General features: G+C 51.2%; 1 protein-coding gene across 3 annotated transcripts in view; it reads right to left on the minus strand.

The window, feature by feature from the left end:
* Positions 1–25,295, minus strand: part of OBSCN (obscurin, cytoskeletal calmodulin and titin-interacting RhoGEF) — a 232,782-nt gene that overhangs the window by 33,745 nt on the left and 173,742 nt on the right. For all 3 annotated transcript variants that reach the window (XM_049875093.1, XM_049875094.1, XM_049875095.1), the window contains 20 exons: positions 24,943–25,221; positions 18,630–18,711; positions 18,302–18,426; positions 17,766–17,963; positions 17,021–17,053; positions 16,524–16,622; positions 16,128–16,346; positions 15,501–15,573; positions 15,116–15,183; positions 13,878–14,000; positions 13,533–13,672; positions 12,190–12,390; positions 11,946–12,028; positions 11,209–11,382; positions 10,024–10,180; positions 9,301–9,417; positions 9,037–9,201; positions 8,732–8,890; positions 8,143–8,320; positions 7,178–7,291 (listed from right to left, as the gene is read on the minus strand). In XM_049875093.1, coding sequence (XP_049731050.1) covers positions 7,178–7,291; positions 8,143–8,320; positions 8,732–8,890; positions 9,037–9,201; positions 9,301–9,417; positions 10,024–10,180; positions 11,209–11,382; positions 11,946–12,028; positions 12,190–12,390; positions 13,533–13,672; positions 13,878–14,000; positions 15,116–15,183; positions 15,501–15,573; positions 16,128–16,346; positions 16,524–16,622; positions 17,021–17,053; positions 17,766–17,963; positions 18,302–18,426; positions 18,630–18,711; positions 24,943–25,221 — 2,787 coding nt within the window. The remainder of the gene's footprint in view (positions 1–7,177; positions 7,292–8,142; positions 8,321–8,731; positions 8,891–9,036; positions 9,202–9,300; positions 9,418–10,023; positions 10,181–11,208; positions 11,383–11,945; positions 12,029–12,189; positions 12,391–13,532; positions 13,673–13,877; positions 14,001–15,115; positions 15,184–15,500; positions 15,574–16,127; positions 16,347–16,523; positions 16,623–17,020; positions 17,054–17,765; positions 17,964–18,301; positions 18,427–18,629; positions 18,712–24,942; positions 25,222–25,295) is intronic.

Below are 25,295 nucleotides of genomic sequence, written 5' to 3' on the forward strand. Positions count from 1 at the left end.
TCACAGCTACCCTATAGGACAGAATAGAACTGCCCCAAATGCTTTGTGAGACAGATCAAACACCTGGTACCCACTCTCCACTGGTGCTCTTCCACCTGTCTGGCTGCTCCTTCACCTCCTTTGCTCACGTCTCCTTACCTCTCTAAACCCTCAAAGTTGGGGGATACCAAGCCTCCATCCTCAGACTTACCTCTCTCCACACTCATTACTTGTTGACACCAACCACATGTTTCAAAAACGATCTACGTGCAGATGACTCCCACATTTCCTTTCTCAGGCCAGACCCCTCCCCTGAACTTCCAATTAATTTTTCCTACCCGCCTCCTCAGATCTCCACCTGGATGCCTCATGCGCACCTGGATTCTTTACAGGTCCTCCCCCGACCAAACTCTTCACTCTTCCCTCACCTTCACTCTGTCCCCACGCCAACCTGCCTTTCCCACCATCTTTGGAAATGGAACCACCATTCACCTGGATATTCAGAATGAAAACTGTGCAGTCATCCTGGACACCCATTTCTTTCTCACACAGCCCCATCCCATCCACCGGCAAATTCAGTCAGCTCTACCTTCAAAGCACTCAGAATCCAACCACTGACCACCACCTCCATTGCCACAACCCAGGCCTGCGCCTCCACCACTCCTGCCAGGGTTTCCAGGTTGGCTTCTCTGCTTTCCCTCTTGGCCTTTTACTGAAGATCCCTAACATTATAGTCAAAGTGATAACTAACAGAAACCAGGCTGTGTTCCTCTCCTGCTCCAAACCCTCATGTGGGTCCCATCACTTGCAGAGTAAAAACCGAGAGCCCTGCCATGGCCCCTGTTATAGTAAGGGAAACTGAGGCTCCAAATTGATAGGTTCCTCTCAGTACATAGGAAATTCACAGAGGTCACTGAAGAATGTGGAATGCACCAGTCTGCTAACAAGGAGGCAGGGTGGAGACATGGTGACCATAAAATCTCATTTTTATTCCGAGAGCTTGGCTTTGGTCCAGGAAGAGCATTCTCTCTAGTGTTTCCCCGACCATTAGGTTGGGAGTCTGAGACCAACTGCTGCCAGCTCTCATGGGTTCATTTAAGTCTTAGTCCTCAGCTCTTCTAGGAAAAACTGCTTCCTGTGTGTTCTCTCACTGCTAATTCTGTGCCTAACTTTCTAAATGGCATAATTTCACTAAAGATGACTTGGGCCTTCAGTGATCACTTTGGAAAATCTTTTTTCAAGTAAATTAGTTTATTTTAAAAGTGCACTGAAAAAGGATGGAGTGCTTATTTTGATTGGTATAATAAGGCCCCAGAAAGACAAAATTCTTAAAAGATTCTTTAAAGTATGCAGAGATAGGGTTATGTATGTGCAATATTTTCATCCTTCCAGGTGTTATTATCAAATAAGATTATAATATTCCTACAAGGAGCTTTTATTCTGATTGGTTTAGAGATAAATAAGTGCTTATATAAACTGACTATTCCTAAAAGTCCCAGAAATTAAGAAAATTAAACCTCAAATGTTTCCAATGTTAAAAAAAAAAAAAGTATCATAGAAACTAGCCCAGAAACGTCTTCAAACTTGAAGTTCACATAACTTAGATAAACCTTTGGCAAACTAGACAAATTTAATAATTTCAGTTTAATAAAAACAGCTTTGTTTTCTGAGTTACCACTGTTAAGTATATGCGTACATTTTTATTCTACTTGGGTATACTTTTCCTAACTCATACAAGTTTATTGATAGAACAAGCTAACATTACTTCTACTCAATATTTAAGATTCTGAAAAATATAAATCTGTGTTTAAACAAGTAGTATGGTAATTACGGCAAAATTTATTTCAACAGTAATTATGTTTACGCCTTAAAAAAAAAATTGCAAGATCTTTCGGTAACGTAAAGCCTTGGACTGATACTAAATTGAGTTAATTTACGGATATTCATTATTATTTAAGTTTATGTATTTTTGCTTTTTATTTTTATATTTGGGTCTGCTAATGAATGTGCTTGTGCATTTTTTTTTTTTTTGGGTTTTTTTTTGACACTTTGAGAAGTAGTGTTATAAGAAACAGTACTTTTTACAGTCAAAACTAAGATTTGATAAGTTTAGTTATGAGATTTTTAAAGAACTTTAGTATCAAATAGTATGTAAAGCTAAATTTTAGTTTTCCCTCTGTTAAAATGAAAAAATTTCCTTTAATTACTGGGTTGCTCTTGCTACTGCTAGTACAGCGGTTAAGTGCTTGGCTGCTAACCGAAATGTCAGCAGGTTGAACTCATCAGCCACTGGGCTGGAGAAAGATGTGGCAGTCTGCTTCCATAAAGATTTACAGCCAAGGAAACCCTATGGGGCAGCTCTACTCTGACCTATGGGGTCACTATGAGTCAGAATTGACTCGGTGGTAACTGGTTTGATTTTGTTTTTTTGTTTTCCCTTAGTAAGAATTAATACGTGAATTTTATTTTCTGTGTAATCTGCCTAAAAGGCAAAGATTCTGTGCTGCATCAGAATAAGTTCCTGAGTTTATGTTGACCTTATCATTGGCATCATTTAGGCCAAGGGCTTTCAACTAGGGATTCACTTAGCCTACCCGTGGAGTTTATTAACATTCAGACGTTTAGAGCGTACTCCAGGTTACCAAATCTCTTTACTTGATAATCCTCTTGTATTCTTTGTATGGCCTAATCATACATTCGGTACCATTTATGTTATGTTTCAGGATCATTACGTTACTTCTGAAGCTCTTTACTCTCTGAAGATTGTTTACTCATTTTCATAAATCAGATGCAATATCCCCTCTTCTTCAAAAATAGTGGTAATCATTATGCTCGGAGATATTTTGTCTAAACTTCTTTGAATTGGCTTTAGTTGGCTTTGCGTACCACAGAAACAACCAAATTTCCTCATCAGTTGCATTGTTTTTGTAATGAATTCTCATCAGTTCTTTCACTTTTTAATAATAAGTTACCCATGGCAATTTTAAGTCTTATCATCTACAGTTTTTTTTTTTTTTTAACTTTGATGATGCCCTGAAAGTGCCAGAGTATTTCTACAAAGAAACTGTCTCAGAGACCCATGAAGAAGACCATACCAAGTATTTTGCTCATAGACTTCTAACGCCACTGCTTCAATAACTGGACTGAGTCAAGATTTCCAGATCTCTGGTGGAGAAACTCCTGGGCTCGTGAGACAGCAAACCAAAGATTGGGTGGGACAGAAACTAATTACACACAACAGAACGGACTGAAAGACTATCATGGGCTTTGTTGAGAGTACTGCTGATGTTTAATGTTCTCTTTTCCGGATATAAAGAATATCTTTTTTTTTTTTTCTTAAACTATATATAACTCATGATAATTTAGTACACTATGCTATTGTAGGAGCCCTGGTGGCACAGTGGTTAAGAGCTCAGGCTGCTAACAAAAGGTTGGCTGTTCAAATCCACCAGCCACTCTTTGGAAACCCTATGAGGGCGGTTCTACTTTGTCCTATGTACAGGGTCACTATGAGTCAGAATCAACTGGATGGCAGCGGGGTTTTTTCTCTAATACTGTTGCGAACAAACACGAAACATTTATCTTTTTTTCCCTGCCTGATCCCTGTGGAATTGGAAAACCCTTAATGAGTGTTCTTATTTTTATGGCAATGGAATTATTTATATACGTATGTTCAATAGGAACTTAATTGGGCATAACTTGAAATCTCGGTTATATAACCAAGTTTTGATTGGAACATCATACTTAAAAATGATGCTCATAAAATCAGATAGAACAAGACACTTTTAAGGAACTAAGGTTGACTTTACTAAGCCAGTGCTTACAAAGCCCTCCCAGGGAAACTGGCCTGTTACCTGACTTACAGGGTTCCCAGCCTTACAGGCGAGTAAGGAAGGTTAGTTCCTGGCACACCCAGGAACCTTTTGATATTTTGGGACCTTGAAAAGAGAGGAACTCACCCGAATCTGTGAGTACTGATTTAGGAAATAATATTGGAGCCATTATTCCCTGTGCTTGAGCATAGAGAATGTGACCCAGCTGGAACTGGGCTCACAAGGGCTCACAAGGACTCCCAAGGACACATTAACTGGGCTCAGATATAAAGACAATAGCTAAGATAATCTTGGAAATATCTTTTAGGGGACCTTTCACATCAGCCGGAACACAGAAGACTTCCCACTCTTTTCCTGTGAGCATTTAGTGAATAGAAATTTGTTGGGCTAATGAGACCCTCCTGACCATCGTCAGGGAAACCTGTACCAGTGATTGTTGAGAGGGACAACTCAAAATGCAGGATCAGTTTCTTGCCAATCGGTAAAAAGGTGAAGCTTCCAGTGGTTTTAACCATGTTGTAGTGTTAATGTACACCAATGACTCTGTGACGTTCTTGGGACTCAGGCAGACACGGCTGTGGCAGCGTGCTTGTCCGTCTTCCATTCTTGGCCTATTCTGTAATGTTCTTTGAACTTGGACAGACACGGCTGTGGCAGCGTGCTTGTCCGTTTCCCACCCTTATCTGTTCTCTAATATATTTCCTTGGATTCGGGCAGACACGGCTGTGGCAGCGTGCTTGTCCGTTTCCCACCCTTATCTGTTCTGTAATATATTTCCTTGGATTCGGGCAGACATGGCTCTGGCAGCATACTTGTCCAGTTCTCAACTTTTGCCCTTTTAAATGTATGCTGAATAAAACTTTCTTTTTGCTTTGCTAAACTTTGCGCTGTTTTTTACCCTACAATAGTACTAGAGGTGAAATCTGGTGGCAAGTTCTTGGCTTAGCTTCCTAGTCAGGCTTTTACAGATTCAATCTGAGATTCCTTATGAAAACTTCCAGCAAAGCAGACTTAAAAGGCTATGTGACAAATTACCATTCTTGCTGCACCTATGTAAATAATGATGAACAGCCTGCTTTTTAGATCAAGGATAACTTTGCTTTGAGATTGTCTTTTGGTCAAGAGGAGAGTGACTGTAGAGAGAAAGTTTAGTTTCAATAGAAAATGATAGCAAGCCCTTGTGGGCTGTCAGAGTCTGGTCTTACTCATTGTCTTTGAGCTATTTTATATCTCTTTAGGAACCAGAGACAACAACTGGCTTTGTTTTCTACCTGCCGACTGAACCCTGAACCGTTCTTGTTACACAGCTTATGCTATTCTCTGTGTGTCCATACATAATCAGTTACCCAAAAGGAAAAAATAGACCAACAAGGTAGAAATAAGAGAAGAAACTATTGCCCTTTTAGATGCAGCACCCAGTTGAACTTTGAAAGAATCTCTAACTGAAAAGTAAACTCATAGGCTCTTCAACTACGGGAATAGTTCCTTTAGTCACACAAGCTGCACTTTCTTGTGTTGGGAGACACACTTTAATATTAAAAACGGTATTAGACAAAGTAGCATTAGAATTAGAAAATTCAGCGTCACAACTTAGCTGCCGAGTTGGCCAAAGTAAAACCTGAAACACCATGGGATTTATTCCCCTAGCTAAATCTCAGTTCTGGGAGTCTTGGGCTCAGAGGAATTTTTCAAACCTTGCGTAGTGTCCCCTTAGTTATTTGATATAATCGCCTTCCTAAAATGTACAATCTCAACGATCTTAAATGCATGTGACAGCCGCTGAAACAGCAAATGATCTCCACCGTCATCAGCCAACAGGAGCACGCAGGACAGCAGGCTCAAGCATCAGGCTACTTCCAAGTAGGTCTCCACTAGCCACCACTGAGGTATTTCATCAAGCTCTCGGTATCTTGAGAGTATGGACAGAGGTGGGACTGTTAATAATAAGGGAAACTGAGGCCTCAAATTGATAAGTTCCTCTGAGTACACAGGAAATACACAAAGGCCAATGTGGAATGCACCTGGACTGCTAAGAAGGAAACAGGGTGGAGATGTGATGATCATATAAAATCTCGAACCCCCTCTGGGATAAGACAACCATGAATCTTTTTAGAGTTCACCTTGTCCAAAGAATTTCACTTCACCAAAGAGTAAACTACTAGTCTTTGCCTTTGTTTCCTGAAAAAATGATTCTAATCCTTTGGTGTTTCCTGAATAATCGAGGTATTTCGGCCAGGTCACAAAGCCCACCTGGCAATCTCAGGAAAGAAAGAAACCATGACTTAATTGTGTTAAGATCAGACAACAGTTAATATTCCCATGGTAACCGACCTAAGATGGAACCCTCCATTTCTCTGAAAGGAGGTCTTCCCTATATGTGTGCAAATTAACTGCTTGAATAAACCCTATGCGATTTGATTTATTTGTGCTGTGATTGTTTTTTAACACCCCCAAGGCCCAGCATCCTCACCACCCTCGTTCCCCATTGTTCATCCCATTCATCTGGCCACAAATGCTGCCCCAGCGCCTCCACCTGTGCCCCCCACTCCCACCGGCCTCTTGTGGCTGACTCGCTGTCCATCAGAGCTCGTCTAACAAGGCTGCCTCAGAGAGTCCTGTCCTTGTCACTCTGCCCTTGGCCTGGTTTGATGACTTTTTTTTTAGTAAAGCAAAAAGAAAGTTTTATTCGGCATATTGTCAAAGAAGGCAAAAGTGGGAAGCGGATGAGCATGCTGCTATAGCCATGTCTGCTTGAGTCCAAGAAAACTACAGAATGAGCAAGAATGGGAAACCGGACAAGCAGACTGCCATAGCCACGTCCGCCCGAGTCCAAGGAACGTTACAGAGTCATCGATACACATTAATATCACAAATGGGCGAAAGCATTAAAAGCTTCACCTTTCCGTTTGATGTCTCTTGATGGCCACATCAGTAGCTGACTGTTACATGCTCACTTCTCTGTTTAATGTCTCCCCCATGAGGTCTGTCTTGTTGGCTGCTGTTTCCCAGCAGCTAGCACAGTGCCTGAGCACTCAACAAGCATTAGTTAAATGAGTGAACTAATGAACAAGACTCATGCGGGCAGGGTCACCCCATTAATACATCCATGTATGCCTGGGTACTTGCTCTCCTCTGTGCTGCCATATCCATCTCTGCTCCATTCCCCAGACTGTCTTCAATTCAGGGGTGGGCGAGTGAACAGGTAGCCTGCCTTCACGCTCCTGGCACAGGCGGACCCCTCCAGGCCCACACTGGCCAGACCTCCACCTGGTGCCAGCCCTGTCTTAGCCTGTCTCCTGTGCAGGCAGCAGCCTTGGTTGGGAACCCCCAACATGAGGGTGGGAATCCCCCAGTCCGGGGCCTACCTTTGTACCAGCTGACGATGGGCTTGGGTGTGCCTGTCACACGGCAGGCCAGCTTGACCGTCTCCCCCAGCTCAGCCGTGCAGTCTGCCAGCTCCTCTTCAAAATCTGGGGGACCTGAGGACACACATGGGACTCTAGGCCTTTGTGGGGATGTCTGGGATCATCAGTGCCGCTGAGTGGAGCCTAGGAAGGCCTGGGGGCAGGGCTGACCACCAGTCCCTGTGTCAGGTTTCAGGGCCCATTTTCTTGCTTTTCAGAAGCCCAGGTCAAAGGACAGGGCTGCTAGAGGGACCCACCTTGGTTTCTTCATCCAGGGCCCCACACTCGGGCCAATAGGAGCCGAGGTAGAGTGAGATAGGCTGGGCGTTAGTTGGGAGTGGCAGGGACTGTGAAACGGAGCATGTTCACCCACCGGGTTGGAGGTGAGCCGCTCTCAGTCCTGGACCACTGATGGGAGCATGAGGCCCAGGGCTGCCAGAGCGCCTCCGCTCCCTGAACTCCGCACGAGGGTCCTGTGTGCAGGGCCCAGGAAGCCGCCTGTCTCTTGGCCCTACTGTGTGTGACCCAAGGCCTCCAGGGGGGCTCCTGTCCTCCTCCCCCTATTCAGGTCACAGTCAGCTAACACCCAGCTTGGGGGATCCCACTCTCCTGAGGGAATATGACATCAAATTGGCTGAAATGTTCCAGCAAAGCAAGTCAGAAGGCTGCAGGGAGGGGCACAATGAAGGGCAGTCTGGCTTCAGGGGCTGGGAGCTGGAGCTGGAGCTGGAGCTGGAGCAGCCCCGAGGTTGCCACCATTGTACCCACCCTGAGCTGACCCAGGGTGAGAACCAAGCTCTCTCTCCCCAATCATACTGTGCCTACCCAGGTAGTGGGGCAAGGGCTGAGCGTTCAGGCTCCCCAAGGCCTCAGGGATGTGCCGGCCTGGGTGGCACCCATGTCACCCCCACCCGGGAGGCACTCACGCCAGATGGGCAGGGCAAGGCGCTGCTGGATGCCACAGATCTCCTTCACCCAGGAGTTCTTGATGATGACCGTCCGCGCCTGCAGGAGATACTTGCGCACCGAGTCCTCTCGCTCATGCCATACCTCGAAGGCACGATCGTCACCCTCCACCTGGTCATTCAGGTCGATGCTGCTCAGCTGCGGGGGGACATGAGCGGGAAGGCAGTCAGTGCGCAGCAGGTAGCCACGTTCCTGAGGGTGCGTGTCCACGTAGAGGTGTGCACCAACAGGGACCACGTCAGCACAGTGGCTCTCACCTCCTCACTCCCGCCCACTCTAGCTGCCGCTGACCCCTCCTGGACATGGGATCTGGTGGGCTGCTGCCAGACCTGGGGCTCTGCCCATGGAGAAGAGCAGGGACAGGCCCTGAGCCCCATGGGGCCATCCTAAGGGGCCCTTCAGGACAGCAGCCACAGGTCTGGCCTCTGGCGTCAGCCTCCATCCTTGCCTGGGCACCTACATTCTGCGTGGATGGGACACAGCCCTTCCTCCCCGCAGGGCCCCACTTTCTAGAGAGCTGCCCAGCGGCCGCCCAGCAGCCCCCCAAACCTTCATCATGTTCCTGAAGACATAGCTGAAGGTGTCAGTCCTCGAGTCCCGCTTGGGCTTACAGATCACCAGGTGGTTGCGGAAGAGGAAGACATGGCGGTTGTGGCCTTTCCAGGGCATTCTGGCACCTGGCGCCCCTTCCCACACAATGAAGTGGCCCTAGGGAGGTGTTCAGGTGTGGTCAGCAGAGTCCCGTTCCCCAGGGTACAGACCTTCCTGCACCGCACACGCACACCCCACCCTCTGTCACCCAGAGCCCCGCACTGGCGCCCCAAGGAAACATGGCGTGAAGGTCGTGGTCAGACCTGCCGGATGGGCTCGCCCAGGGCCTCCAGGGTGCCAGGGTAGTTCTCCATGAGTGACACGTGCAGCTTGTTCTCGGCGCGTTGAGGCAGGGCCGACACCACGGCGTAGGCCTGTTCCAGCAGGGCGCAGTTCTGCCTATTCCGTGCCTTGTTGCGGATCAGGTCCTGCCACAGGGCAAGGAGGTGGGTCAGAGGCTAAGGCCCCCCGAGCCCAGGGGCAGGGAAGGAGGCTGGCGGGAGGAGCAGTGGTGGGGCCTCGCGCACCTTGAGGAGGGTCTGGTACTGCTGGATCCGCTCGATAGGTTGCTCCAGGTAATGCTGCAGCGGCGGAGGCGGGGGCTGCGAGGGGTCTGCCGCCGACAGCACCTCCTCGGTGTATTTCTGTCAGAACCATAGGGCAGGTCTCAGGGCAGGAACACGCAGTCCCGGAAGGACCCCACCGCACCCACCCAGCCTGGAGCCACACAGGCTCTGAGGACAGAAGGAGTCCTGGCCTTGTGTGGGGCCCCAGGGGGCAGGGATGAGGACAGGAAGCAGGGGATGCTCTACCCCTACCGGCCTGGAGCGGCTGGCAGTGCAGGGAAGGGCCCTGGAGAGCTGATGGATCAGTGCCCTAGGAGTCACCCACCCACAGGACTGGCAACCCATGGGACTCGTCAGCCTTCACCCACATGGGGCAATGGTCAGCGTCACCCTCAGATGGGTGGGCGCATGAGGCTCAGGCAGGTGAATCGACCAGCCCGGGGAATGGAGATTTGGTGGGTGGGTGGGCTCTGCCTGTTTTCCTGATGAAAGCCAGGGCCCAAGGAGGGGCCCGGGCAGGGCTGTGGTGGGGGCTGAGGTCAGAGAAGATGAACACGAGCTTGGCAGATGACGGGGTCCAGCCTGGGCCTCACGGGATGGCTGGGGTCAGGTGAACACTGGAGGCCTAGGAGGAGGGTGGGGTGGACAGGGCTGGGACTCCACCAGGCTCAGGGCAGGCGGCACCTTGTAGAACTCCTGGACAGCTGTGCTGACAACCACCGACTCGGCCTGTACACGGCCCACCAGGAACTCCAGGTATTTCTCAAAGGCCGCCTCATTCTTGATGAAGCACATGGCCACGTCGTCGTCAGTGTCGCACTTCTGCAGCTCCTTCAGGAAGCTGAATGGTGGGAGTGGCAGTCAGGGGTGAGGCCCAGGCCCAGCAAAGCTAGAGGGGCCTTGAGTGACATCAGGGTCCACCACCTCCCCTACCCCGCCCAGCCCTGAACCTCCAGCTTTGGGAGGAAACAGGCAGAGCCCTGACCAAGGGAGGGTTTCCTCTCAGTCCTGGGGAGCTGCGACAGTGTGTCAGCCTTGGGGCGCGTGTGCGTATGCGCAAGTGTGTGTATGCAGCTGTGCATATGGGTACAAGTGGGAACATGTATGTATGTACGCACAGGTTTAAGCAGGCATGTGTGTGCACGTGTATGTAGGTATACATGTGGCTGTGGGTGTGCATGTCTGTGTGGGCGAACACAGGTATGCGGCATGCATGCGTCTGTAGGTGTAGGTGGGTATGCACGTACATGCAGGCGTGCATGTGTGTGAGGTGTGTAGGTATGTGTCTGTGTTCACATACATTTCAGGTGTACGTGTGTGCAGACATGTGTATATGGGTGCACACGTTTATGGAGAAGTAAACATGTGTGTGTGCATGTGAGTATGGGCGTATGTCTACGCACAGATGGTGTGCACTTGTATGCTGGCATGTATGTGTATCTGCAGGTATGCACAGGTGTGCATATGTATGCAGATGTGTACATGTATTTGCAGGTGTGAAGGTATATGTGGCACGCATGTTTACGTGACTGCATACACCTGTATGCACATGTGTACAGGTATGAGGACATGCATGTGTACGCATATGTATTGTGCACGTACATGTGTACACAGGCATGCATGTGTATGCAGATGTGCGTGTGCACGTGCCTGGACCTGAAGCACGCCCACCAGCAGGCAGGTGTCCTCGTGTGGAAGCTAGCTGCACATGTCTGTGCTCCTGAAGTATAGAGGTGTGCACTGCCAGGCGGGGCACATCAGTGCAGTGGTTCTCACCTCCTTGCGCCTGCTCTAGATCCCCAACCCCTTGCCCACCCACCACCAGGGCCGTACATGGGTCTACCTGTGTGTGCGGAGCACCCAGCCCACCTGCTGTGGAAGTGGCTGATGTCCCGCAGGTTGCGGAAGATGACTGCCTTCTGGCTGGCCACCGTGGCGGGCACGTGGGGACAGCGGTCCAGGTGCTGCATGTGGTGGCTCTGCAGAAACTCCAGCGTGCCAACAAAGGCCTGCTCCGAGCCCAGGAGGTCCTGGATGACAGAGCTGGGGGAGCGAGAGGGAGGCCATGGGGCGGGGAGCCCAGAGGCTCGGGCTGCCTGCCCTCAGCCTGCCTCCTGCGCCGGGGCCAGGGCACTGTGTGGTGGTAGGCAAAGTCTGTGCCCTCTCTGGGCCTCTGTTTCTTCAGCTGCTGGATGGGGGCCTGGACTCGGCAACTCCTTGTTTTTACCTCCGTGTTGTTTACAGCCCACCACCTACTTTTAGAAAGGGGTAAGACGGTGGAGAAAGAGAGCACGTGGCCTCACATGCCTCCTCCCTGCCAAGGCTGCTGAAGCCCCAACCTGCTCACTGTGAGCCCACAGTGAACAGTCAGGAGCCAGGAGCGGAGTCAGGCCCCAGGTCTGCTTTCCTTCTGCTTCAGCCCCATCCCCAAGAGGCGTCTGTGGAGTTAGCTATTCAGAGGTTCCCACAGGAAAGCCCAGATTCCCCAGAAAACACCATGGCCAGGACCCTGACTCCAAAGCCAGGGCCTGTGCTCCATATGAGGGCAAGCAGCAGAGCGTGCCATGAGCATGGGGCAGCCCTCGCCCGCCCGGTCTGCCCCTCACCTCAGCCTCATCTTGTATTCATCCTCAGACATGGCCTCCCCAGTGAACTCGGGCACCTCGGTGGTCCCCCACTCAGGCGAGAGCTAGTGAAAATCAGGACTGGGTCATACAGCGGCCTCCTGGGCCACCGCCATGTGGCAGGGCCGTGGGCAGGGCCAGAAGGGGGTCAGGGGGTCAGGCTTCCCGTCCCTTAAGTGGGCTCCCCAGGGCCCCTTCTCCTACCCCTGCCTCAGCCCCCAGGCACCTTAAGCCTCCTGTCCAGGTAGGCAGGTGACACCCAGCCTTGCCGCGAGGGGCTGGACTTGGTGGGCTTGGTGCGCACAAGCCAGCGCAGCGGGTGGGCTGAGTCCAGGACCTCCACGTACTGGCCCTCCCTCAGCGTAATGGCATCCTGCTCCGCCCCCAGCGGGAGGTAGTCGGCTGTGACCACGTAGATGTCGAAGATCTGGGGGTGGGGAGTGAGTCAGGGGAACCCAAGAAGGGTTGACAGGCCTCCCAAGGCCCCAGCCACCCCCGGGAACCTCAGAGGCCCCAACTTGCAGGGCAGGGGCTGGCCCAGAGTTCATTTCACACACCCACTGGCTCCCAACCCCAGGTCAGGGCTGCCTATTCTCAGCTCTTGTCCTCTGTCTGGTTCTCCATCACCCTACACACACACACACACACAGACACACACACAGACACATACACACACACAGATACTACCCCTAGGCCTAACACGATGCCTCGTGAACAGCAGGCACCAGGTACACTGTTTGAATGAATGAATGAACGAACAAATGAACAAATGGATTTTACTAGCAGGCAGGGTCGCTGTGGTTACTGTGCAGTAAGGACCGTCATTCCGGGTCAGCCCCAGCACCTGCTGCTCACAAAGCCCCCAGGGACTCTGGTCTCCTCCAGGTGCCCTGTCCTTTTCTGCCCTCTTGGAGCACTCTAAAATGCATCATTTCTTTTCCTTTTCTTTCTCTCGCTCTCTTTTATTAACTCGTGGGTCACCGGGCATTATACAGGGAGAAAGAAGCCATCCTGTGTGATTCCATCTCTACGTAGTTCTGGCACGGGATTCCCTCTCTGGATGGGAATCATTCAGGGGCTGCAGGCGGCAGGTGGAGGGGGTGACTGCAATGGGACGAGAGGAAGCCCTGGGGGTATCTGAGTGTGATCTTGGGTGCACAGGCGTGCGTGTGTGTCAGAACTCACTGGGCTCACTTAGAAAGAGCATGTCCTTCCGCAGAGTTGATGTTTACAATGGCTCCATGCATCTTCCAACTCAGTTTCCTATTCTGGAGGATTTGCCAACCTCACAGCATTTTATAGAAGACATAATACTGTCTTGTGTGTCATCTACTTGACCCACTTCTAAACACCAAGGTGATTTCAGCCAATCTGCTCAAAGACATTTTCTTCAAAACGTCACACTCCAGCCAAGACCCACAGCTGTTCCTCCAGGCCTGTTCTGGCCCTGCCTCCTGCTGCCCCTCATGGCCCTGCGCCTTCTCTTCGCAGGGCCAGCCCTCTGCCCGCCTCTGTCCCCAAGGGCCACCCCAGCTAGGCCCTGACCCTGCAGGGCTGAGGGCCCCGTACCTCACCACGGGCGTCACCGTCCTCTGACTCTGAGGAGGACTCCTGGATACTGGAAGAGGGCCGTGAGCGGCCATGCCGGGGCGATGGGGACGGCGTCTTGGACTCCTCATCACTGTCACCTCCAGGCACCTGCAGCTGGGCTAGATGAGCACAAGGACACATCACACCCCAGGAAGGGCCTGGGACCCTGCAGGGACAGCTCCTGGTGCACACAGCCCTCATCCCGCATATAGGTCCCCAGGGCAGGAGGGTCGGGGAGCCCCCAGGTTCACCACCACAGCCACCCCACTCTCAGGACCCCCAGAACACGGACATGGGCACCAGCACAGGTGCCGACCTGCCTACCCTGCGTGATTTTGGCCGACACCATCTCCGTGATCTGGGAGGTGAGCTTCTGGAGGAACTCCTCAGTACTGACCTCAGCGAGGGAGAGGTGGCCACGGGCCTCCTCAGCCACAGATGGCTCCCCTGGGGGCGCAAAAGCTTCCTTCAGTCAGGAGTGCACCAACAACATGGACTGAGCACTCGGCTGGCCCTGTTCTCAGACCACAGTGACCCAAGGCAGCACCACCTTCAACGCATGGTGCGCGCCTCCAGTGGGGGCTGTGGGTGGCTATGGGGGAGGCCCATGAATGCTGGGGGTGCGGCGTCCAGGCAGGGGGCAAACAGGGACAGCAGGAGGGGCAAGGACAGAGCCTGGTGGGGCCCAGACTCCAGGTGGGGGAGGCTGTGCAGGCTGCAGGTGTGGTTGGGGGCTGTGGGAGCCATGGCAGTGGGCCTGGAAGAGGCTGGTGAGGTGTCAGGGCAGGCGCAGGGTCTCAGCAAGGAGGCAGGAGAAGGGACAGGTCCAGGACATGTTCTGAAGGACAGGCAAGAGAACTGAGGGCTGTGGGAGTCAAGGAGGGCACCCCCACTTTAGCCTGAGCAGCCGAGAGAGGCATGCAGTCGGCCATTGCAGGGTGAGGGCTCTTTGCTGTCGTCGGACTGAGGGTGAATTGACAGGCGCCTGGCATGGGCCTCAGACTGGGCCCAGGTGGGGTGCGAAGCAAGGAAGGATGGCTGTGAATACGGTGATGGCCACAGGGTGGGGGACAGGTGCCGAGGAGGCACCACACCCTCCTCTCTATGGTGGATGCTGAGGACTTTACATCAAAAATAAAGTTAGAAGACACCCCAGGGTGCCTGGAGGCAGCTGTGGAGGGAGCAGAAGAAGCAGGAGAAAGAGCAGCTCTCTCCCCCGGCCCCATGGGCTACACCCAACCCTGCCCAACCCCATCCCAGCAGGTAGAAGGTCCTGCCACCCCCACCCCCCAGCATCCCTCCCACCATCCCTAGCAGGACCAGATACACTCCTACATTCATAAAGCAAACATCTGCTAGACCTGAGATGTGGGCCATGGTCGGCCAGCCTGGTGCTGCCTCCACAGCTCCCAGACCTGGCAGGGCCTCGGCCACCAGCCAGAGCTCAGACTCAGCACTCATGAGGAGAGCCAGGCCAGGCCAGGGGAGGGACTCGGCTGGCCAGCGGGCAGCCGACTCTGAGACAGGCCCACTCTGCCAGGGGTGCGCCCACCAACCCGTACCTTTCCTCTGCCCTGCCAGGTTGGTGAATCCCACAGACTCCGACAGCTGTGTTGAGATGTCTTGGGTCCTAAAGGGAGTGAGTGGGCCAGTAGTGTTGCGAGTGGCTTGGGATGGGCCTGACCTCTGCCTGCAGGCAGGAGGTCTGATAGAAAGAGTCTGAGGGCAACAGTCCAAGACAGCATAGCCAGGGGGGCTTTTATACTGCAGGGGCCTTGGGGGAAGCCTTGTTCTGAGATGGGGAAACTGAGGCACAGAGAGGGACAGGGCCGGCCCAAGCCACATGGCTTATAAAGGGGGGTTCCCAGGGCAGCAACACCACTCCCACCTGCAGGTGCCTGCCTCCCTGGCCCTGACCTCTGCTTGGCCACAGCAGGCACGACTCACCCCTGCAGAAAGGTGGAGATGAGGGCCTCCTTTGCACCCCCCTGCTCCTCTGCTGCCCTGGGTTCCTTGGACACTGTTGGGAGAATTGACCCTGTGAGAACATCAGGACAGCCCCGCCCCAGGTCCTGGACCCCACCGAGCTCGGACTCTGAGCCCAGATCCCTGCCAGGGGTTCTGGGCCACCCAGTGGTCCTCCAAGTCTTGAGGAGGGGGCTGGCCTGCCCCCCAGGCTGTGCCCCAGAGCCACAGTTATGCAGACAGTGGCAAAGGGCAGGTACCTGCCCTGCCTCACCAGCCCATGGAGGGGCTCAGGAGCTCTCAGGAGAGAGACTTCTTGGGTAACACGGGTGCCCAGGAGGGGCCTGTGTGGGGCCCCCAGGTGCGCACTGCACCCCAGGCAGGGGGACTCTGATCTCTTCCTGGGGCCCTCCCGCTCCTAGATAAGCCCACCTCGGAAAGCCCCAGGGAGAGAGGAAAGGGGGAGAGGGCTCTGGGTGGGGACCTGGGGCCCACCCACCCCCCAACTCCCACCCCCCACCCCCCACCCCCCACCCCCCACCGCCCACCCCCCACCCCCCACCCACCCCCCACCCACCTGCCCCTTCACTGTGGCCCAGCCCCACTCACCGCCAGAGATGTGCAGGCACGCAGAGCAAAGCGCCTGGCCGGCAGCGTTGGTGGCGATGCAGGTGTAGGTGCCCTGGTGCTGCCGACCCACGTCCAGCAGGACCAGGCTGTGCTGCTGCCCAGAGCTGGCCACGGTGCAGCCTGGCGTGTTGGGCCCGATCCACAGCACACCCTGTGCAGCCTCCTCCCGCAGCCAGTGCACGGCTGGGGCTGGGTGGCCTGTGGGTATGCAGACAGGACGTGGGTGCGTCGACCCCGGGAAGGGGTGCGTCGACCCCGGGAAGGGGTGCATCAACCCTGGGAAGGGATGCCTCTGGGGCAGTAGCTACCTCAGCCCTTCCCGGGGGGTGAGGCTGTGCAGCAGGGCAGGGAGAGGTTATTATTGGGGGACCTTACCTTCAACCTTCACTGAGAAGGTGATACTGGAACCCTTCTTCACCTTTTTGGGGGTGAATCTCTCCAGGATTCGGGGTGGCACCAGCTGCTCCTGCACAACTGGATAGGAAATCAGAGCAGGTGGTGGCAGACTTGTCCAGGAGCCCTGCTTCCCAGCAGTGTGTGGCTCCACAGTCCTATCACACCTGCCTGGCACAACCCCTGGATCCCAGGGCCTGGGCCCCTGTACCACTTCTGGGAAGCCCCCTGGCCTCTCCAGCCCACACTCAGCTCTCTTTCCTCTCAGCTGGCCCTGGGAGATTCCTCCATGCCTCTAGCTAATCAAGCCCCTGTGGTACCCAGTGCTCTGGCCCCTCCTGGCCCTTCTGCACACAGCTGCCACCCCCAGGCCTAGGGCAGTGGGTATCTGTTCCAGCCTGGCACAGCCTTGCCCTGCCTGCCCCATCACCCAGGGTGCACTCCTGATCATCCTTTCTGCCTGTCTGGGGCTGTCTTACCAGGTGCCGGCTTCTCTTCTGGTTCATCCAGGCCTGGAAGAGACCAAAAGTTAGGACCCTAGCGTGAACGCACCTCCCAACCTCCATCCTGCCCCATGTGGGTGGACAGCGGAGGTCCCGGTCTGCTGTGGTGGGTGAGGTCTCAAGGGAAGCCCCACCCATCAAGGGTGTAAGTCTACAGTCCTTTACCCGAGACCTTGGCCAGGTGAGTCCTGGAATCCACACACATGCAGGTTTTACCTGTGCCCCCCTGCACCCCTCAGTAGAGTGTGACTCTGTAAACAGCACACGCTGCTCCTGCAGCAAAGCATCAGGGTGGCATCAAGCAGTGCAAATGAGGCTCTGAATGGCGCCGGATGCACCAGGCCAGGCCATTTTGACACAAGTAAGTTTGCCACAAACTTGGACTTAACGCTCAGCGTTCACAAAGTGTGGACCTCGATCAGCAAAGTCACCACCAGCCCCTTCCTTACAGTTCCACGATGGCTGCGGAGCCTGTCCTGAGCTGACTTCACGGCCAGCCAGTTTGCCAAACGGTCAGTAAGAGGGGTGCAACCATGAGCGTACCCTGGACCCCTGCCCCCTGCAGTCCCTTCAGGCCATCTGTGACAACTGGGCACCGGAGGGCTGACTGCGGGGTCATGGTCCCCAGGTCGGCTTGAGCAGGGTGTGCAGATAGACATCCTCTGGCTTGGACACTGTCCAGGGCCTGCACTGCTCTCTGCCCAGTCCCTCTGGCACCTACCTCGCACCAGGAGCCGGGCAGACGAGTAGGCTGCCCCCACAGCATTGGTGATGTAGGCCGAGTACTGGCCGGCGTCCTCCCTGGTGACCGAGAGGATCTCTAGGGTGTGCACCGTCTTCTTGTCGGTCATGCGGATGTGGGCGGATGTGGACAGGGGCTGCCCATCTTTGAACCAGTACAGGCGAGGCGTTGGGTAGCCTGGAGCCACAGAGAAAGCATGGCAGCGCAGGCCCAGCGCTCAGCAGGCCCTTCCTCTCTCCAGGTGCCAGTGTGGCAGGTTGGAGCAATATGTTCTCCAGATGGTGGGGAGGAAGGGAGGTCTCCATGATGGGATCCCTCCGAGACCCCATGTCACTCATGATAGATGCTGGCCTCTTGGGGAGGGGGTGCAGAACAGCATCCAGAGAGCAGGCAGTGCTTTGGGGCCAGCCAGGGCCTACCTGGGTGGGGTTCTCTCCCCATTGTGGCTGAACGGGGGCTGTTCTGGTGGAGGCCCTCCATCCCTCCGCGGTGCCCCTCACTCCCTCTCCCCTCACCTTTCACCTTGAGGTTGAACTTGGCCAGGTGTGTGCCTGGGGCCACCTGAAGGTCTCTCAGCTCCTCCACCACCTGAGGCAGCTGCCCTTCCTCTGAAGTCGACTCCGTGCCCTCTTGTTCCCGGCTGCCAGGACAGAAAAGGTGTGGCCATGAAGTGGAAGAGCTAGTGGCTCCAGGGTAGGAGAAGGGGTTGAGCAGATGGACAAGGGGACAGAAGACTGCCTGGTAGAAGGCTTTGGATTCTGTCAGTCTAAGCACCACCACCTCCCTGGGGGCCTGGGGCTGTCAGTCCCCTGGGCACTGCCCACCCTCTGCCCAACCCTGTACCTGGACAAGTAGCCTTGGGCACTGAAGTAGGATGAGGTCTCCGTGGTGGCATCAGCCGCAGTTTCATAGTCTGTGCTTGTCACTGGGAAAGGAAGGGTGGAGCTGGAACAAGGCCTGGTCAATCACCTGTCAGGCATGGGAAGTCTTCTGGATGGGCCTTTGTACCAGAGGCCACCTCAGCGCTCACAGGTTCTGACTACGCAGCCTTCCCTGAGAGCCCCGGAATTTACACTCTCCAGTCAAGAAGTGGTGTAGTAGTTAAGAGCTACAGTGAGCTATGGCTGCAAACCAAAAGGCTGGCAGTTCAAATCCACCAGCTGCTCCTTGGAAACCCTATGGGGCAGTTCTACTCTGTCCTATTGGGTTGCCATGAGTTGAAATTGACTCGACGGCGTCAGGTCTGGTTTTTGGTTTTAGTCAAGAAGTCAGGAGGAAAACAGCTATATTGTAGCCATTTCCTCAGCCATTTATCAGCCCCAGCTGAGTTTCCAGGCATGACATACCGGGTTGCCATGAGTCAGAATCAATTCGATGGCGACTGGTTTGGTTTTTGGCTAACTAAACATAAGATTCTTTGACCCAACAAATTGTAAAGACTGGATGATTCCAAGGCTTCGTTAGTGGCAGACAGCGATAGCAGAAGCACCTTTCAATCCATCCTACAAGGGAACAAGGGTATGAAGTAATATATGCCTCAAAACCAATAGCTGAGAGTTCTGTTTCCAGTCAAGATGGAGTAGCGGGACTAGGTTTACCCTTCCACCTCATCTGCTGGAACCCTTATCCATTGCTGGCAGGAATGCAAAATGGTATAGCCATTGTGGAAGATGGTATGGTGGTTCCTCAAAACACTAAAACAAACACACCAAAACCAAACCACCAAAAAATAAAACAATGGTTTTCAAGATATTGGACATTAGACAAATAAAGGACAATGCTTCCACAGAGAGAGGAAACAAAAAAGGTAAGCCCTATGATTGCCCCCAGCTTACTGCCTTGGGTTTCTAGGCCCAGGAAGGGGAAACTGGGGCACAGCCCACCAGACTCCTTGAGTTGAGGCAATGCAACTGAGATTCCTAGGAGACAAAGGCAGCTAGAGTTCATAGGACAGAATATCAGAGAAGAAACAGCTGCACTGAGAGAGAGAACCACCTTCGAGTATTCAGTGGAGTACGGATCAGCACATGCATGTACTCAGTGGAGTGTTGATCAGCACATGTATGTATTCAGTGGAGTATGGGTCAGCACATGCATGTATTCAGTGGAGTGTTGATCAGCACATGTATGTATTCAGTGGAGTACGGGTCAGCACATGCATGTATTCAGTGGAGTACGGATCAGCACATGCATGTATTCAGTGGAGTGTTGATCAGCACATGCATGTATTCTGTGGAGTACAGATCAGCACATGCATGTATTCAGTGGAGTACGGGTCAGCACATGCATGTATTCAGTGGAGTGCTGATTAACACTTGTATGTATTCAGTGGAGCACTGATTAGCACATGCATGTGAGGCAAGAACCATCGAAAGGATTTAGAGGAATCATGGCTAGAAGCTTACACAACCAGGAATATTCCCTATTTCTACCAATCAGACTGTACAAATACTCACAGAGTATTTGTACAGTATTCATGAAAGCTTTGCCTCAGTAGGGGGAATAATTAGCCCTAGACTGAGCATTTGTTTTAGAAGAAGTACAACCAGAATCCTCCTTAGAAGCAAGGATGGTGAGACTACATTACATACTTTGGACATGTTGTCAGGAGGGATCAGTCCCTGGAGAAAGACATCATGCTTGGTAAAGTGGAGGGTCAGCGAAACAGAGGAAGACCCTCAACGAGATGGATGACACAGTGGCTGCAACAATGGGCTCAAGCATAACAAGGACTGTAAGGATGGCGCAGGACCAGGCAGTGTTTCGTTCTGAGGTACCTAGGGTCGCTACGAGTTGGAACCAACTCGACGGCACCTAACAACAACAGATTGAGCATTAGTCCAGATCTACCTAATAAATTATAAAATTTATAAGGATCCAGCTGTTTCCAAGTAACTTAACTGCATCCCAGAACAAAGCTCCAGAAGGTTTCTGGAAATACACAATATCCAGCCCCAAACAGGGTAAAATTCACAATGTCAGGCATCTAAGGCATGCAAAGGGGCAGGAAAACACAACCTACGTTGTAGAGAAAAATTAACCAATCAAAATCAACACAGAGCTACACAGATGTTAGAATTGGCAGAAAAAGACATTACAACAGTTTTTAGAACTGTATTCCAGGTGTTCAAAAAATTTAGAGACATGGAATAGAGATTAAAAAGACTCAAGTAGAACTTCTAGAGGTGAAAAGTACAATGGATGGTGTTATGGATGGAATTGTGTCCCCAAAATATGCATGTTGGAAATCCTAACTTCTATACCTGTGGGTGTAATCCCATTTGGGAATAGGGTTTTCTTTGTTATGTTAATGAGGTCATATCACTGTACAGTGTGTCTTAGGCCAATCGCTTTTGAGATATAAAAAGAGTGGATTAGGCACAAAAGCAAAGAAGAACAGATGGGAGAAGACAGATGCCAGACCACATGAAGATCACCAAGGAACCAAGGGACAGAAGCTGAAAAGAGACAAGGACCTTTCCCCAGAGCCATAAAAGAGACAAAGTCTTCCTCTACAACTGGTACCCTGAACTGGGCCTTTTAGCCACCTAAACTGTGAAAAAATTAATTTCTGTTCATGAAAGCCACACACTGCTGCTATTTTTGTTACAGCAGCATTAGATAACTTTGACAGACGGGATTAACAGCAAATTAACCCGTTGAAGACCCTTTGCTGTTGAGTCAATTCCGACTCATAGTGACCCCTATAGGACAGAGTAGAACTGCCCCATTAGGGTTTCCAAGGAGCAGCTGGTGGATTCGAACTGCCGACCTTTGGGTTAGCAGCTGTAGATCTTAACCACTGTGCCACCAAGGCTCCATTCGCAAATTAGATATTGCAAAACAAAAGAATATTGATACAAGGTGAAAAGCTAGATCTACACAATGAATGAAGATCTCTGAAAATGAGAACTAATAGGTAAATATATAAGATCTTTTTCTTATTTAAGACAATTGACTTGTCATTGCTGTTTTTTAATAGCTTTTTCCCTTCTTATTTTGAGGTAGTTAGTTGTACTTTCACATGCAGTTGTAAGAAATAAGAGATCTCAAGTGTTCTTCAATTTTCTGCGATGTTACCATCTCACATAACTACAGTACAACAGCAAAACCAGGAAACTGACGTTGATACAATCCATCGACCTTGCTGAGATTTCAGTTTTACAAGGGCTCAGTCGTGTGTGCGTATTTAATCCTATGCAATTCTGTCAAAGTCGCTGCATGTCTCAGTAGTTCACCTCTTGGCGTAGACTAGGCATACCACAGTTTAACCATTCACTCACTGAAGGACAATTTGGTTGTTACTACTTTTTGGCTATTAGGCGTCAAGGTGCTATGTGCGTGGGTTTTAGTGTGAATATCTGATTTCATTTCTCTGGGATAAATGCTCAAAATGGGCAGCTGTTGGATTATATGGCAAGCACATGGTTAGTTTTGTAAGAAACTGCCACGTTCCTCTCCAGAGTGGCTGTACCATTTTACATCCTCACCAGCAATGCTGCAGTGATCTAGTTTCTCTGCTCCCTCGCCTGTGTTTGGTGTTATCATTATTTTTTATCTTAGCCATTTGGATAGGTGTGCAGTGATTTCTCACTGGGCTTTAATTGGCATTTCCCTAATGGTGCAGTGGTTAAGAGCTTGGCTGCTATCCAAAAGGTGGGCAGTTCGAATCCACCAGCTGCTCTTTGGAAAGCCTATGGGGCAGTTCTACTCTGTTCTACAGGGTCGCTGTGAGTTGGAATCAACTAGACGGCAACGGATTTTTTTTTTTTTTTTTTTTTTTTGTAATCCTTGGTGGCAGAGTGGTTAAAAGCTACAGCTGCTAACCAAAAGGTCAGCAGTTCGAATCCACCAGGTGCTCCTTGGAAACCCTATGGGGGCAGTTCTACTCTGTCCTTTACAGGCACTATGAGTCAGAATTGACTCGACAACAATGGGTTTGGTTTTTTTTTTCTTTAATGACTAATGAAGCCAAACATCTTTTTATGTGCTGTTTGCCATCTGAATATCTTCTCCAAGGAAATATCTGGACATGACTTGTGCCTATTTCCTAACTGGAATGTCTTTTTTTTTCTTTTTTCTGTTGAGTGTTCTTATATATATCCCTAGTGGCGTGGTGGTTAAGAACTCAGCTGCTGACCAAAAGGCTGGCAGTTCAAATCCACCAGCTGCTCCTTGGAAATGCTATGGGGCAGTTCTACTCTGTCCTATAGGGTGGCTATGAGTCGGAATCTACTTGACAGCAATGGGTTACATATTTTAGATATTAGTCCTTTATAAAGTGTATGGTTTGCAAATATTTTCTCCCATTCTGTAGCTTAGTATCCTCTACACACACTCTTTCTCAGAGCAAAAGTCTAATTTTGGTGTGGTCCAATTTATCAATTTTTCCTTTTATGGGTCGTGCTTTGGTGTCAAGTCTAAGAAGTCTTTTCCTAGCACTAGTCCCAAAGATTTTCTCCTACGATTTTTTTCTAAAAAGTTTAGAGTTCTATATTTTACATTTAAGTATGTAACCCACTTTTGACTTAATTTTTGTATAAAGCATGAAGTTTAGGTTGAGGTTCATTTTTTTGCTAATGTGTGTCCAATTACTCCAGCATCATTTGCTCAAAGTCGTACTTCTTTCATGAAGTTGCTTTTGCACTTTCGTCAAAAATCAGTTGGACGTATTTGTGTGGGTCTACTTCCGCATTCTCCACTTTGTTCCATTGGTCTCTATATCTATTCCTCCACCAAGACCACACTCAACGTTGGGTAGAATGGTTCCTCCTATTTTATTCTTTTTCTAAAATTGTTTTAGCTATTCTAGGTCCTGTGCCTTCCCGTACATATTTTAGAATAAGGTTTTCTATGGGTTGCTATGAGTCGGAATTGACTCAACGGCAATGGGTGGGTTGGGTAAGTCTTCAAGTCTCGTTGGGATTTTGACAGGAATCACATTAAACCTATATACCAGTCTGGGGAGAACTGACATCTTTACTATGTTGAGTATCCCGATCTATGAATATACCACCCTTCTCCATTTATTTTGGTCTTTTTTTAATTTCTTTAATCAGCATTTTGTAATTTTCAGGATACGGATCCAGTATATGTTTTGTTAGATTTACACATATTTCATTTTATTTGAAGCAATTGTAAATACTGTTCTAAATTTCACTGTTAATGTTCATTATTAACAATATACATTAATTTCTGCATATTGATCTTGTATTCTGCTGCCCTGATGAACTCATCTACCAGTTCTATTTCAGGGCTGGTCTCTGGCTAACCTCCAGTCCACAAAATTCTACCCCAAAGAGGCTCCCAAGTTGTCTGCCTGGCCCATGGCGTCAGCCAAAACATGGAGAAGGATAGAAGGAGGAAGGGGCAGAGCCTCACAACCTGGGCCAGCTGGGACTGAAGGAGTCAGTGGGGCTTTCTCAGTTTCTCTGGAGTCCGCCAGGAGGCAAAGCCTAGAAGATGCATCCTTGCCTCTGCCCAGACAACTCTGCACACCAGCTAACATTTAGTTTGTGCTTAACTATGTACCTGACCTCAATACATGCTTTACGAAAACCAACTACTTAACTCTCACAGTTATACCATGACTGTCCTTTACATATAAGGAAACCAAGGCATGGAGGAATTAAACAATTTATCCCAGGTCACAGAGCTGGGAGGTGGAAGGGCCAGAATCTGAACTCGGAAGAGCCACACCTTACTGTGGCTCCAGAGTCTGTGCCCTTTTCTCCTGGTCAAGCCCATCCGAGTACAGGACAGGGGTGGATGGGGTAGGGTGGGCTTACCCTTCTTCCTGCCCCAACCCCTCTCACCACTCCGTCAGGCCCATTCCTTACCCTGGGACTCTGCCAGATCTTCCTGGGCCGTTCCTTAGCCTGGATGCCACTCAAGATCATAAGATCCCCATATCCCACCCCACGTTCCCCCTCCACAATGGGCTCCAGAAGACGACCCTGGTCTTCGTCCTAGCTCCCAAGGGACCTCTCCACCAGACACGAGACATAAAAGTCCCAAATCCTGCCTGGCTGGAGACCAGTGCTCTCTGAACCAGCCTCCCAGTCCCAGCACTGTCCTTCCCAACCCACCTCAGGAGACTGCCCAAGCCCCCACACTGATCATCCTGGAGCCATTCAACCTGAAGACCAATACTCACGGTCCACGCGGAGCTCAGCTTTGGTGGAAGAGACACCCATGCTGTTCTCAGCCAGGCAGCGGTAGACACCCATGTCTGCTGGCACCACAGCCATGATAATGAGCTGGTGGCCACCCTGCTGGTCGTCATTGATCATGTAGTGGTCATCCTCTTCCAGCACCTTCCCGTCCTTGAACCAGCGCACACTGGGCACTGGCTGGCCCGTCACCACGCAGTCGAAGCTCACAGGATAACCATCCTGTACCTCTTGGTCCTGCAGCTCAGTCAGGAACACCGGAGCTGAGGCAGGGCAGGCATGCAGGAGTTACTTGTGGGACCCTTCTCAGCACCAAAACCCAAGTCAAGTCAATCAT

This window comes from Elephas maximus, chromosome 2, assembly GCF_024166365.1.
Source record: "Elephas maximus indicus isolate mEleMax1 chromosome 2, mEleMax1 primary haplotype, whole genome shotgun sequence".
Taxonomy (NCBI): Eukaryota; Metazoa; Chordata; class Mammalia; order Proboscidea; family Elephantidae; genus Elephas; species Elephas maximus.